Genomic DNA, 16,056 nt, shown 5'->3' with positions numbered 1-16,056 from the left:
TATTATTCTTCAAAAAAGAATTTTCATGTCACACGTTTGGGACCATCATTAGGTAATGAAACGTATGAACCATAGATGAACATCAATAATTATTAATTATGGGATCTAAAAATGTTTTTAAAAAGTAGAAAAAATAAGCATTGATGAATGAATGATAAGGTTTGACAGCTACATGCAATAATAGGGAGCATGTGAGCTTGCACATAATGAACAAAATATGCAGATGGAGGAATATTTCAGAGTAAAAGACATGCATGTCCTAAGTCTTTATTAAATTCATTTTTGGCCTTTAGTTTATTCCATTCTTGGTTTATTCTTTGTCATATTCTTTTGCTTTTAATCTTCGAGGTGGTCTTATAAGTTGAGATTTTATTTTGGAGAGGCAGCCTCATCAACTTAATTTGGTTAACTCACTAAGTTTGAAAAATTGGGTAATATCATACGAAATATACTATTTATAGACACATCTAAAGGATGTTTGGTTGAGTTTATAAATTTCTTAAAACAACTTATAGAATGTTTAAAAGTTTATAAGTTGCTGAAAAGAGTTTGGCAAAATAATTAACCTCTTAAATAACTTATAAGCTGTATAAATAAACTCTAACATCTTATGAACTCCTAAAAAAAAGTTTCTCTATTCATTTTAATTTTTCATAATCTTATAAACATCAATCATTTGACAAAAATAATTCCATTATGCATTGTTATTAATTTCCATCATACAAAATTCCCTCTTTCTCCAATTTCCTCTTAACTACGATTTCACAATCTAGCTCAAAATTCTCTTTTTAACTTATAATTAAGTTCTTCCAAACATTTTGACAATTTATAAGCTCTTGATCACATTTATAAGCTATTAAAATATCTTATAAGGGTGCGTTTACTTTGACGGATAAATTTATCATGAGAAAATATGATGGATAACAAAAATTAATCCCTTTAAATACCTCCTTTCTCTTTTTCCATATTTTATACAAAAAAGAAATTTACTAGTATTTTTCTTTCCTTATTTTTACTTCAAGATAATATTATAAATCAGTGTACCCTTGATATTTTTGTAACCAAAGCCTATCCCATATATTTTTATTTTGAGAATAAATTACTTATCAAAGCTTTATTGTTACGTTCGTAGATCCACAAATGAATTTGCCCATGCTCTTGTTATAGTATTTTTAATGGGTTATGGCCTAAAATACACGAACTTTAAAAAAGTTACAATTTTCACCCGAACTTTCAATTAAAACAAAAAGTATATGAATTTATATTTTTGTTGCAATTTTCACCTAATGACTTTCAATGAAATTAAAGCTTAATTGCTAGTCGAAATTAAGTCAAATAAATTAATTTTTGTCTTCTTAGACCAACATTAGGTGAAACTCTAATTTCACCGAAGTCAAACTCGGGTGAAAATTGCAATAAAAATATAAATTCATGTATTTTTTGGTTTAATTGAGAGTGCAGGTTAAAATTACAATTTTTTCAAAATTCGTGTATTTTTTTATTTTTTATTTACCATAACCCCTGTTTATAAATACTGTTCCAATCTTGTGATCACGTATAGTTTCCCCATAGGTTATGTGCTCATGCAGTTTTAAATTGTTGAGTTATATATGAAAACTAGTTTTCCCCACCAAACAAATTTCAGGGATATTTTTGGTGGAAAGTTAACAAACTCTTGTTCAAGAAGCCATACAAAATAAATACATAAATAGAGTATTTTTGTATAGCATCCATTTATTTTGTCGAGCATTAAAAACTTGATTGTTGGCGACCTTTAATATCGTCTAAACATTAGTACAACGCTCATCAATATCTCCGAAAGGCAATGTACCATTTTTCTTCATTGGTGCCTAGCTATTTATCTAGTTTGGTGAAAGGCCTCAATCAAATGAATACTTTATTATTTCCATTTTGAAAATCATTTGATTAATTAATAACCATATTTTTACGTTATTACACATGAATGCATGTATAAGAATGTTTTAGCTGAGATACTCGTGGTGGCCGTGACCAAATCTTTCCCTTTTTGACACACTTTTGATGGGACCATTTTGACCTTGGAGAAAATCTCATATTCCAAATTCTTGCCCACATCATGACTGATTGCAAACCTACTCTAGCTTCGTCAACAAATATATATATATTTTAGTTGTGAGAATCTAAGAATTTTTTTGGTACTAGAATACGTTATCTACTCTATTAGTAGTAAGTTTTAGCTGTTAGAATCTTGGATTTTTGATTGATCTTACTTTCAATTTGTCTGATAAGGGAAACTAAAAGGGCTCCGTTGTCATGCTTAACTAGTACACTCGCCCGTGCGATGCACGACGAATATAGCTTTGCATTAAAATTAAACGATGTAGTGTGTGTATCAGCTAAGTGATTAGGGGTTAATGTCTAAAACCGAAGGTCTTGGGTTCGAGCCCCCTGTGACTGTGACGCGGCCTTTAAATTTCTTTATTCAATCATGTTAATTTATAAAAAAAAATTAAATGATGTATCAAATGAATAAAATAAATAAATATTAAATATAGTTAAAATATAAGTAAATGTAAATTATTTTTTCTTAAAAAATTAAAATAATTTACATCAATTACTCAGTAAAGCTCAATTTTATTTTATAATTTTCAAAAGCATCATTTTTAATTTTCCACCTATTTGATGAAAACTTTGTTTTCTTCCCTAAAATTATAGAATAAACACAACTTTCAAATTAAAAGAAACAAAGAAATAATAAAAAAAAGTATTCACATCACAATATATATTTTTAAAACATGAGCTAATCATGCATAAAATTATTTTTTCTAAGTTAGCTCATTACCTATGTCATCTTATTAGAAAAGCTTCAATTGATCAATAGGAAAATAAATTATATTATTAGAATTTTTTAGAATACTAATAAAAGAATTGAATAATTATTTGATGCCAAAAAATAAATCCCAATAAAAATGAAATATATCATTTTGCTTTAGCTTTCTCATTCAACCATACTTATTTAAATACGTTTCTAATTTTTTTTTTTGCTAAAAAGGTATAATTTCAAAGTTTATAAAATTTTATTGATTATAATTTTGAACATGGTATATAAACGTATATTTATAATTATTTGTAAACTATTTAAATTACTTATAATGTCAATTGACATCACACATTATTATGGATAAGCGAAGAAAGCATGACGTCTCTCTCAAACCCTAACCCTATTTTCGTCGTTTGATCACGTCGTCCGCCGTTCATGTCTTCCGATCAGTTGCTCCCGACGTCGGCAGACCGGAGTGGTTTAAACCTTCCTCCGGTTTTGAGTAACTTCCACCGTTCGCTGAATGATTCTATTCGCGGTGATAACTGTGTGCCTTCCGCTTCTTCCAATGACATAAACCCTATGCCGACTGATAATACTAGCGACGGCTTGCGTGCGCCGTCGATTAACCGTACTTTGGCCCTCGGTCCTTCCAAAGAGAAAACTGCTGCCGGACATGGTCCAACTACTAGGGCTTGAACTTCTTACGCGACTGCTACTGCTCCTGTACGAGCCAAAAAATCGGATCTCCTGGCACATAAATTTCAATCTTGGCGCCCCTTCCGGGCTGAGGGGAAAGGGGTTCTAAAAGCCCCTAAAGATATTCAAAATTTTCAAGCAAACAAGTTTAGGTTTGCCTTGATAGGGCGATTTATGATGAACAAGGGCGAGAAGCCACGTACTACACGAGAGTTGAAACTAGAGCTGCAATCATGCTGGGGAATTAAAACTACTTGGAATTTAATGCCGAAGGGCAAGGGCTACTATACGTTGAAATTTCATTCTAGTGAGGACAAGGCTATTGCGAAGTCGCAGCTGATCTGGCAGCTTTCAACCGGATCTTTACGTCTCCGGGAGTGGGTAAGGTATTTCAATCCTTACAAGGAATCTTCTTCTCTGGCGCAAGTCTGGGTTCGTATATATTATTTACTTGTTGAGTTCTGGCATCCGGAGGTTTTATCCGGGATTGGGCGATGGCTGGGGCAGCCGCTAAAGATAGATGGGAATTCGATTGATGATGAAGTTGCACAGTATGCTCGTATCTTTGTTGAAATTGATCTTGCACAGCCGCTCGCGGAAAGCATGGTGATTGATGGGGGTGACTATTATTTTAATATTGATCTTAGTTATGAATATATTCCCCTCTATTGTACGAAATGTAAGATCGTAGGACATTCTGTGGATCGATGTCGCAAGGGGAAAAAGGTAGAAAAGTAGCCGGTGGAGGTGCCTAAACCAAAGGAGCCGGAATGGCAGGTCGTTGGACGAATTGATAAGTCCCATTCTGATCATGATAAACATTTGGATGCCATGGAGGGAATTATTTCTGAAGTGATTTCTGATGAGGAAACAGATCAAGGGAAAGCTCTCTCGGGACCAGATTTGCTGGAGCTTGCTTGCAGGAAAACTCAGATGAATGCTAATAAATTCATAGCTTTGGAGCTTTTGGATCTGGAGGAAAACAATGACACGGTAGAGGAAAACAGTTCTTCTATGGTCAGTGCTGGGAAAAAGGGTACTCTGGAAGAGGTAAAGCAGAAGGTGAATGCCGAGACCTCGAGGAATGAGACGCCAGAACTGATTGTTAGAACTGGCTCTGGCGAGAATGAGACACCAGAGCTGATTGTTAGAACTGGCTCTGGCAAGAATGAGGCGCCAAAGCTGATTGTTAGAACTGGCTCTGGCGAGAATGGGACACCAGAGCTGAATGTTAGAACTGGCTCTGGCGAGAATGGGACGCCAGAGCTGAATGTTAGAACTGGCTCTGGCGGGAATGAGACGCCAGAGTTGAATGTTAGAACTGGCTCTGGCGAGAATGAGACACCAGAGCTGAATGTTAGAACTAGCTCTGGCGAGAATGAGACACCAGTGCCGAATGTTAGAACTGGCGATGCTAAGTGAATGAGTCCGGGGTTGAAGGACAAGAAGCTTCTTGCGTTAGAAAATGACATGAAAATTCAGCATTTTAAGGAAAGTCGACGCTACCAAAAAGGAGAGGGAGACCCTCCAAACAGGATCAGGCTGCTTGGAATCATAACCGTGCTTTGCTTCAACAGGAGGAAAATATTAAGAGCCGGCTTTGCAAATCGGTGGAGGCCGGGCATACGCCGAGAGACTATGTGGTGGACTATAGTGATACGAACGCTCTGTGTATTATGGACAACGCCTCAAATAAACGTTGGAGTGATGAAGTGGAACTGGGGGATACCCAGGCCACGAGATTCTAAGCTTTGTCATGAATATCCTTGTTTGGAATATCCGTGGGTTATCGGATGATTCTAAACAGCTTCTGAAAGAGCATTGCTGCTAAGCGACGCGAAACAAGGAGTTCGTTTTCAGAGAAATCCTAGCAGATGTGTTACCGGCTCACTATAAGTCTGTGATGTTGGATTACAATGGAAAAGAGGACCCTGGAGTTCACATGTCTTACTTTGAAGGACTTATGACCCTACACCAATATAACGAAGGCATTCGATGTAGGCTTTTCTCGACAACCCTATCTGGTCTGGCTTAACCATGGTTTCACAAGCTAAAACAAGGACGTATCCACAACTTCGATGATTTGTATGATTTATTCATGCATCAATTTGCTAGTTCAAAAAGAGCTGAAAGAACAGCGATGTCGCTAATGGATATACAACAAGAACCTCATGAAACCCCTGCGGGAGTATGCTGCTCGATTCAACATAGCCTCACTGGAAGTTCCTGAAGCAGAGTCGACGATCAAATGATACGCTTTCATTTGGGGGCTCAAACCAGGACCCCTCTTTGATGCCCTGCAAATTGCTCCCCAAAGAACTTCGACGGCTTGCTATCTCGACTACCAGGATACATACAGCTAGAAGAAGCCAAGGCAGCCCACTGTCTTTAATATTAACACTGAACGACGCCCAACACCAGCACTACTAAAAAAAACGCTCATACATAACGGTAATTTTCCGTTATCTATGTACCAAAAAAAGCGTCTTATATAGTGGTGTTATGTATGAGGGCGCTCATATATAACGGTAATATACTGTTACCTATACTATGTATACATAACGGTAAATGTGGTATACATAACGCATTGATTACCGTTTTGTATGAATGTAATTCATAACGGTAGAATCTGTTATAAAATGTATTTTTTCTGTTATGTATTATAATTATACATAACGGTTTTTTATATTTTACATAACGATTAATTACCGTTTTCGTATGATAGCAAACATAACAATTTTTTACCGTTATAAAACTTATTTTTTCCGTTATAAAATATATTTTTTTGTATTTTACATAACAGGTATTTTCATTATGCATTTTCAAATGCACAATTGAATCATATTTTTTTTCCTGTTTTTATAATTTTCTAAATACAAATAATACAATATACAATATCATCAAATACTACAAATAGTAAAATCCAAAATATATATTATATAAATAATTAATTATCTAAACATTGTACTAAAATTGTCAGCTGAAGATAATCAAAATGCCAAGTACAATACTTCTATCTAGAGTCAAAATAGAACAAAAATAACAAAAAAAATATAAAATCACAATGTGATCATTTGATTCCTCGTGGCTACCATTGAGAGCCTCAACATTATTGGTGATTCTGATTTCATCTTGTTGCAGCTTCGACTTTTTCTTCAATCAACAGGAATTCACATCGTACCTACCCCGTTGCAGCATTCGGATTAAGCCCCAAATCAAGCAACGTAGGAATCTCCCCAGGCTCCACATCTCCTCTCTTAGGCAGCCTTCACCTTCCCAAGAACAAAAATAAGGGCATTAGAAAGATTCATCCAGTTAGCATAAAAATGAATAAGAGATCATACAAATGAAGTAGAGACATAAAATCTATTTAGAAAATTATGAAAAACAAAAAGAAAAATTGAAACAAGAAGCAACAGCGGTAACTATGTTTCCACTCGTGGTTCTAGCTAGCAACTCCTTAATAAATGGAATCGCTTAAAAGAACCACATGCTCAATTCATCTCAATCATGATTAAATTTTCTTTACATAGCCTCAATTTCACAAGCATAAGAAAGGTCATGCTTCCACCTAAAAAAATCTCTTCTAAAGCCCAAACCAGCTAATAGATAAGCAAAAATTGAATCACTATCGACAACGCCTCCCAAAACTACATTTGAAATAATCAAATTAGCAAAGAGAGAGAGAGAGAACCTGTAATTTCATCCAAGTAAAGGGAGAGAGACAAATTAGAGAAAACGGCGCAACAATAACTTTTTCCAGTTTTATTGGCAACAAAAGTTTTCAGGCATTAATGGTATTAACTACCAAGATTATGATGGTAAAATAAGCAACTACATTTATATTGGAGTTGATTTTTAATTGCTATGGGACTATGGGAGCATAAGATATAAATAATGAACCACACTAAAAGGCAGTGGCGACCTCTATAGATAGTCAACTAGTTTATCTAATAAGAATTACCATAGATGACCAATCAACTAAAATTCTTTAAGAAAAGGCCAAAATAACTATTTCCCCCAGCTCCATAGCCCACAAGATGTTGATTATCTTTTCCTACATTATCTATCATCTTATTCACATGACGCGGCAGAAACTGGAACCCTGCATAACATTATCATTTAAGTGGTAAACTCCAAGAACCTAAAGTATTTTGGATGGCAACCAGATGCATGTCGTATTCTCACATGCATCTAAGCATTACATTATTCACATTCTCTATTAATTAGCCAGACAGATAGATGCAAAAGACATAGCACCACAACAAACAAGATACAAAATTTGGGTGAATGTACCAGAAAAATAACTTAGGCAAAAGCAAGCACAACTACGAAATGGCCGTTTCAATTTTACAAAGATGAGGTGCTATCATTTTTTAAAATATCAAGCAATACCTCAAAGAGAGACTTCAGCTCGGAGTCCTCGACATTACTGTTGATATTGCGAACAAATAACGTCCTTGACGGGTGCTCTCCATATGGGTGTTCCCCACTGACAACTGCAACACCATTTGTGAAACCATAATGAGAAATGGTGCTTCTACTAATTCCATCCAATGTGCTTAACCTTGAAATACCATTAACAAGACTCTCATGACTTTCAGATTCTATTTCCAGCTCCGCTTCCCAAAAAAAATCATCATCTAATTCCTCAAGTTGAGTTGGCAACCCACTAAGATCAAAATCATCCATTAGGCCAGCAAAAAGTTCGTCTTCATCACCAGGAAGTAGGTTTCCCATGGTATTTGGTTCAGTATCTTCAAGCAGTGTCACACCCCAATTCTTGAATGAATAAATATAATCGAGGTATAACTAATTCATAGAAATAAACAAGGAACAACCTTGTTAAAACCCGAATAAGACAAGTCGGGCTAGTCCCCTTTGGATCACAAGCTTTGTTTCATGCTTCTGACAACCAACATTCATTAGCATAAATCTAGGAGTTTAGAGTCTAAACTTAATCAGGGATATCATTTGAAATTTAATATGAAAGCCTTAAGTTAGGGAAAACAAAAGACTAGATATTATTGAGTGCTACAGCGGAAGTCTTAATAGGAAGTTGAACCCTAGCCTCAGCTCCGCCCCGTCAGCACCAGCCAGCCAACCTGAAAATATTTGAAAGTATTTTTGGGCTAAGTACTAAAGTACTCAGTGGGCATGCATTTTCATAAACATTTCATATTTTTTTTTCTTAAAGACAGTTTATCCAATCATACTTGACATGACTTAGAAGGTTTTAAATAACTTCTAAACATGTTAAAATAATTTTCATTTGTGCGCACATGTCACACTCCCTTTCTGTTACTCGCTGTGATCCCGGACCTTTTAGCCACCGACGGATCCATTATCCCATTGCACTTGCCCTGAGGACGTAACTCAGACAAGTTGAATTGACCTCGGGACGCTACCCAGGCAGGCCTTACATGATACATGCTCCGGAACACATCCAGCCAAGCACCCTTATAACGCATCTTACATGAATTAGTGCCCGATGGAGACCAACCCACCGAAACAACTAACAAGTGTACACAATTCTCAAATAACGTGTTAGGCCATAAGAGAACCTCGATCGATCCATGAATTGCGAGCCTTAAACAGAGCAGAGTGCACATAAACATTTTATTGGATAAACAGTTTGCATTTTATTAAATAAACAATTTGCATTTCATTGAAACATTTAGAGCTTAATAACTCAATCATACTTTATACATTTGGAAAGTAAGCCCACCTGCTTAGGCAAAGCCTGTCGTTTAACTTAACTCTGAATCGGAATAGCAGTGCTAATCCTCCTGACGTTCAAAGCCTACAAGAAATCTATTCTTAATAGGTCTCTTAATCTAAACTCAAGTCATGGTGTAGTGCTCATCATCCTATGATTCACTTAGCCGGGTTTTCAAAATTTAAAGAATAAATAATTGAAAACACTTTTCTTGAGTTAAGAACACCAACAATATTCTTACACTTCTTTCTTGTGATTGGAGTTTTAAAATCCAATTAAATCATGATGCAATGCATGACTCATTTCATACTTAAGCATAATAGTCTACTTAAAAAGCACAAGTCCAAGATACATAAACAAAGGCAGCCCACTGCCGCCTCTGCCCCCCTTTCTCAGCTCTGTTATTCAGCTCTGGCGGTCCAGCTCTGGCATTTCAGCTCTGGCGGTCAGCTCTGGCATTCAGCTATGGCATTCAGCTATGGCATTCAGCTCTGGCGGTCAGCTCTGGCATTTCAGCTCTGGCGGTCAGCTCTGGCATTCAGCTCTGGCGTTCAGCTCTGGCGGTCCAGCTCTGGCATTTCAGCTCTGGCGGTCAGCTCTGGCATTCAGCTCTGGCGTTCAGCTCTGGCGGTCCAGCTCTGGCATTTCAGCTCTGGCGTTCAGCTCTGGCGGTCCAGCTCTGGCATTTCAGCTCTGGTGGTCAGCTCTGGCATTTCAGCTCTGGCATTCAGCTCTGGCTTCCCAGCTCTGGCCTCCCAGCTCTGGTCTCTCAGCTCTGGCCTTTCCAGCTCTGGCATTCTCGCTACTCTGCTCAGCACTCATCTCTTCATCCCCAACCTCTGAACATACGCCGACTCTCTCTTTCTCAGCCCACCAGTACAGCTCTCGTCGATCACCCCCTTGGCAACGGCGAAGCGCCATCACCTCCCTCTGTTTTCGGCAACCGCAGCGAGCCACGACCGCTACCCTCAACTCTCATCCAAAACTCGACTGAACCACCCAAAACTCCACAAAAATTCTACCTTTCTTCCATTTCTTAACACAGACACCCAAAGTATGCAAGCATGAAAACAAGACTCTACCTTTATCTATTCTTTCAAAACTTATGCAGCAAAAATACATATAAACACACAAAAACATGAACATGAATTTAGATTCATGGACGAAAAGTGAAGTAAAGAAGCAGGGGAGTTAAAGGTGAAACCTTGGCTTGGATTTGCTGGGTAAATCGTTGGCTGCTGTTCTTGGAGTTCAGCGTTTGAAGCTCAGTCCGGGAGGAAACGAGAGAGAAGTGAGTGAAAGAGAAGAGAAAGATCGGAGTGCAGCGAAGGAGATATATATATTGATGAGGAAGAGAACAGTGAGGCGGTGGTGGTGGAAAAATATCTTGGTGAAGATGGGTTGGGCTTGATGTGAAAGATGGGTTGGGCTTTCATTTTTATTACTCAATGTAATTAAAACATATGGCCCAAATTGAGAAATTAAATCTCAACACACATAAAGGCTTGAATGCTTAATTAAATAACTATGCAATGCATACAAAATTCAATTTTTAAATTTGCAAATGCTTTTATAAATGATTTTTGTTGGAATTAAAAATAAATTCTTTTTCTCAATCTGGCGTGAATCATCTTAATTCTAAGTTCAAATTATTCTAAACTTAGCTCGAGGAAAACGGGGTATTACAAGTAGATCCTTAAATTTATCCGCTACACGACCTTTAGTAAGGTTAGGGAAGCCATGATCAATGGATCTAACTCGTTCAGATTCATTTAAATTAACTGCATATCAAAAGACACTGAGCTAAGAGCTTATTGCCAAAGTAATAGAAAAGGCATAATTTGTCAATTATAGATTTACTTGTGCTCACATTTCACGTGCGGGAAGACAGGCAAAGAGGTAGAAAACAGACTAACATCAGTAGATGCATGATATGCACTGGTATCATTTGGAAGTTTCCATGCACTTTTTTCTTTATTGGAAATACTCAGGGAAGGGGCTTTAGTAGGACCTACACAAATACAAATTTAGGATTCCAACAAATGCTCTTTGAAGCATTCCATGGAGATAAATTAAAACAAGTTAGACAAATTAGACAAATTATTAACACATCCAAAGTAAATTTGAAGTAGAAAAAATTCGTAATAGTAAATTTGTAAGAATGATTATAATCATCTCTAATTTCTAACGATAAAGCTCAGACATCAGAACATCACAAAGATTATAGTATACTGTAATACAAGTGCTTCATCAATAGCAAGAAGAGAAAATAGATAAGCAATAACCCCAAGAGCTAGCCTTTACATGAACAAAATCAATTAAACATTAAAAAGAAAAAAATCTAGAACCTATATTTAGAAATTGATGGGAATTGGGAAAATGGAAGACAAAGGTCCTTTGACATTGCAACATTCTTAATTAAGATGCATAAACCAAAAAGCCCTATATCCCACCATAATCAATCGACCTAAAAAATTAAGATACATAAACCTAATTTGTCGAGACATACCGGGAACATGTGGAGCTAAGTCAGTAAGAGCATAGGAATCAACATCATTTGCTTCGAATTTGAGAGGAATGTAGTCGGGAAGAACAATAAGGTTTAGCTTTTTAGATGACGACATATGTAAATCGAGAGGTCGAGCAATATTTACCAAAGAGAATTGGAGAAATCGGACACTAATTTGGCTCTAGCTGGGGGAGGCCGGCTTGCGGTGGCCGTCTGGACTCTGGGTGAGGCAGGGCACGCGGCTGGGCCATGGGGCGACTGGCGAGGCCGGTGCGCGACTGCGCAGTGCAATATGGGCAACAGAGGAAGCGCACGGCTGGGGCGAGGGCGGCGGCAGACTGAATGAGAGAATGCCGAAGGGGAAAGCAGGTGGAGGGTGTGGCGAGATATGGGTGGGAGGGGGTGCAGGCACCAACCCTAGATGATAACTAGTAAAGAATTAATTTTTAGGGTTTAAATGATAACTAAAAAGAATTAATTTTTAAAATAAATATAACATTATTCTGAAAAAATGAAAAAAAAATAACATTCATATATAACAGTGGACATAACGGTTAACAATAGTGTTATAAAATAGATGCTAATAGATAACGTATGACTTAATGGTTCAGTAATACCGTTATATATATCATTAATAGATAACGCTCATACATAACGCTTAATTTTATACTGTTATATATACATTTGAATAACACTACATATATAACGGTTCTACAAAAAATCGTTATGTATGTTGAAAAGTGCGCTCATACATAACAGTTTTTGACCAAAACCGTTGTGTATGAACCGTTATCCCTATTATTATTTTTAGTAGTGCAGAGAGGGAGACTGAGGCTGAAAAGAGAGAGGTACTACATCCAACACCCTTAAGAAGGGTCGAAGGCAGGAGTAACGACATGGGCAGGGATCGCAAACCTCCAATGTATACAATGTATACACCGCTAAACCAAAGCAAAGAAGACATCTTTCACGATGTCAAAAATAATGATTGGTTTCATCCCCCAAGGTCCTACCAGGAAGGACAACCGCAACCAGGACCCAACAATTTGTTATGCGAATTCCACAACAGATTCGGTCATACCACATATGAATGTTCGCATCTAAAAAACAAGCTTGAACTGATGATACGCAAAGGCAAATTATACCAGTACATCCATGCTGAAGGAGCTTCCGAACCAAGAGATCACAAGGAACAAAGGCTGTAGTCTGCACCACCGAAACTGCCTAATCGAGAAGTACGAATGATCATCAGAGAAGAGATAGATGGGACGTCTAACAGGGCTAGAAAAGCCGTGATCAGGACGTCATGGGCTAAAGCAGGACAGGTGATGGCGATAGCCCACACCAATTGTGATATTAAAATTTCTTTCGGACCTAAAGATGAAAAGCCATTGGTACGACCACATACTGATGCTCTGGTATGCACTATCGAGCTAGCCGGATGTCTAGTTCATCGAACTTTCGTAGATACTGGGAGCTCTATCAATATTTTATACCAGGAGTGTTTAGACGCCATGAACCTAGATGCGCAATTGAAGGCAATAATGGCCCCTCAGTATGGGTTCATGGAGGAGATGGTGATGCCCGTGGGACGGATTGAGCTCCTACTCACATTGGTAAGTCCTACAGCAAGACAGACCAGAGTAGTGGAATTCTTGGTAATAAATGAAAGGAGGCCTGCCGATGAGCCCATTTTTCGTGCTCTTTTTGAGTTTGTTTTTAGGTTTAGATCGAGTCTTTTTGCATATTTTTGTGTGTATTTGTGCCTGGTATGGCATGTTTTGGGTACAGGAGTGTGCAGGAGGCATAAAGAGGAAGCATGCTCCATTCCGTGAAAGAGGTAAGTACCCGACTTCAGACAGAGGCACAACCTACACTGTGCCCATATCGAGTACCGCGCGGGATCGGGTCGTGTTCAGGCGGAAGGCCCAGATGAAGGTCACATGAGCAGAAGACGAGGGAATGAAGGCAAATGAAATGAGGCTAAGAGAGAAGTTCGCACGTGGGCACAACTGGAGTGAACATGCACATGTGGAAGAATCTGCCCCTCGGGTCCAGAAAAGGAAGGAAATCCACTTACCTTCCCAGCCGGGATTCATTGCCATGACCGGAGGCTATGCAGATCTTAGAGCATGCCATGGAAGGAAAGAACCAACCATGCAAACCCTAGCCCAACCGCCGCCTTTTCTGGGCCAAGCCCTAGCCCATGCATTCTCTATAAATATGGATGCACTATACGCCCATAGGAGTCTTCGACAACCCTGAGAGTTGAAGTCCGGCGAGTGCACTAATACAATTCCACCCCCTACACGGCCACTTTCCTTTAATAGCTTTCTTAGTTTTCTGTTCATGTGTTGAGTGACTGTGAGGCAGATACACGGCCACAGGCCATTTTACTTTTGTCACAGCCCGCAATCCCTAAGGATGGCTTAACCGGGGTTATGACTTGGGAAGGGGATTAAGAAGCGGGGAAAGAAAGGGGTATTTACTTAACAATCAAACATCTAACGAAAAGAGACATTTATTTATATAACACTAGGATCATAACTGATCACTTGGGTACATACAAAAGAGTATCATTCTTGAAATAAAATATTAACATGATCAGAGTATCTTGCAGCGAAAAATACGTGTGAGTTATACATTTGAAGATGTATACTCAAGGTTACATTACTGTTCTATATCAAAAGAGTACATCCGCTCAACTCCACTCCATTCCATCACCCGCTCAACCTGCACATTAGGGAAAATAACATGCAGGGCTGAGTAAAAATACTCCGGAAACATAACATTTTATAGCATTTATTGAACTGCCAACAGTAACACACAGGGTTTTACTTGAAGGACCCGTGCTTACTAAACATTTTCTTTCGTTTCATAAAGTTGGATGCGCATCCCATTTTCAGTCTATATGATCCATATCTGTTCCTTTCACGCGCCGGGAAGGAGGCCTCCTTCCACGGACGCCAAGACCGGTCGCAAGCGACACACAGTCTCCATGAGTGTACACGTTAACCCTTACTAGCAAACCTTCGTCTAGCGTAGGGTCCGAATTCGATTTCCTTTATAGTTGGCGAACCAACACGGATAGGATACATACATAAAACATAAATATTTTTGGCAGACAATCATTCATAAACATTTCCTTTCCTTTCATAAGAACCATTCATCAATTAATCATTTCCATAAACATTTCATTTCATAAGAACCATTCACCATTTGAAATAATACAGCCATATCATGTCATTCATTTTATTTCGTATAAGAGGTCTGTATGCAGAAGATCTCTATATACGTGTTTTAAGAAAACCCACCTTATTCGTTCCCACTACGGGCGTAGAGTTACTTCCCTCTTTTGCTATCACTTCCCGCCTGGACCTTCATTGACGAAGAATCGATGAGGAGAAGGGTCATATAAAGGAAACCTCATTTAACCTAAACTCACATAAGGAAATAAAACTTAACACTTTAGATCCTAAGTCTTGCCAGAACTGACTTGGCAGCCAGGGCTGACAACTCGACATAGCTGGACATCTCATTCCAGCGCTGACTACTTGACATAGCTGGACTCCCATTCCAGCGCTGCCTACTTGACATAGCTGGACTCCCATTCCAGCGCTGCCTACTTGACATAGCTGGACTCCCATTCCAGCGCTGCCTACTTGACATAGCTGGACTCCCATTCCAGCGCTGCCTACTTGACATAGCTGCACGCAACAGCCAGCGCTGACTCAACAGCCAGAGCTGAGTCGCCAGCGATGACCCAACAACCAGAGCTGACTTGCCAGCGCTGACTCAACAGCCAGAGCTGACCCAATAGCTAGAGCTGACTTGCCAGCGCTGACTCAACAGCCAAAGCTGACTCGCCAGAGCTGACCCAACATCCAGAGCTGACTTAACAGCCAGAGCTGACTTGCCAGCGCTGACTCAACAGCCAGAGCTGACTCGCCAGAGCTGACTTAACAGTCAGAGCTGACTTAACAGTCAGAGCTGACTTGCCAGCGCTGACTCAACAGCCAGAGCTGACCCAACATCCAGAGCTGACTTAACAGCCAGAGCTGACTGGCCAGCGCTGACTCAACAGCCAGACCTGACTCACCAGTGCTGACCCAACAGCCAGAGCTGACTTGCCAGCGCTGACTCAACAGCCAGAGCTGGAATTCACGCACCAACTCTAAAAGTTCAATACTCACCACTCAAATACGAGTATAAAATCCCACATCATCTGAACATAAACAAAAAGAACTTCTCATCTCTTATAAAATAACCAATCAAGGGAGTTAAACCATAATTACACAAACTTAAGCACTTAAACAAGTCATTAAAAGC

The 16,056-nt window shown here is 38.7% G+C and overlaps 1 protein-coding gene and 1 long non-coding RNA gene across 2 annotated transcripts; one reads left to right on the top strand and one right to left on the bottom strand.

Annotated features, from left to right (window-relative positions):
• Positions 1–3,763: 3,763 nt before the first annotated feature.
• LOC130994087 (uncharacterized) lies at positions 3,764–4,237 on the top strand. Its single transcript, XM_057919121.1, has one exon. It carries the CDS (start codon positions 3,764–3,766, stop codon positions 4,235–4,237), a length of 474 nt encoding a protein of 157 aa, XP_057775104.1.
• Positions 4,238–6,413: 2,176 nt separating this feature from the next.
• On the bottom strand, positions 6,414–8,095 carry LOC130996021 (uncharacterized). Its single transcript, XR_009092351.1, has 2 exons — positions 7,895–8,095; positions 6,414–6,771 (listed from the first exon to the last, which is right to left on the bottom strand). It is a non-coding gene; the product is annotated as an uncharacterized LOC130996021 (long non-coding RNA).
• Between the last annotated feature and the right edge of the window lie 7,961 nt (positions 8,096–16,056).

This window comes from Salvia miltiorrhiza, chromosome 7, assembly GCF_028751815.1.
Source record: "Salvia miltiorrhiza cultivar Shanhuang (shh) chromosome 7, IMPLAD_Smil_shh, whole genome shotgun sequence".
NCBI lineage: Eukaryota > Viridiplantae > Streptophyta > Magnoliopsida > Lamiales > Lamiaceae > Salvia > Salvia miltiorrhiza.
This window is presented reverse-complemented; position numbering and strand designations above follow the sequence as displayed.

Excerpts from the sequence above, each read along its gene's own strand:
- LOC130994087 (XM_057919121.1), top strand. The coding sequence starts at position 3,764 with ATGCCGAAGGGCAAGGGCTACTATACGTTGAAATTTCATTCTAGTGAG.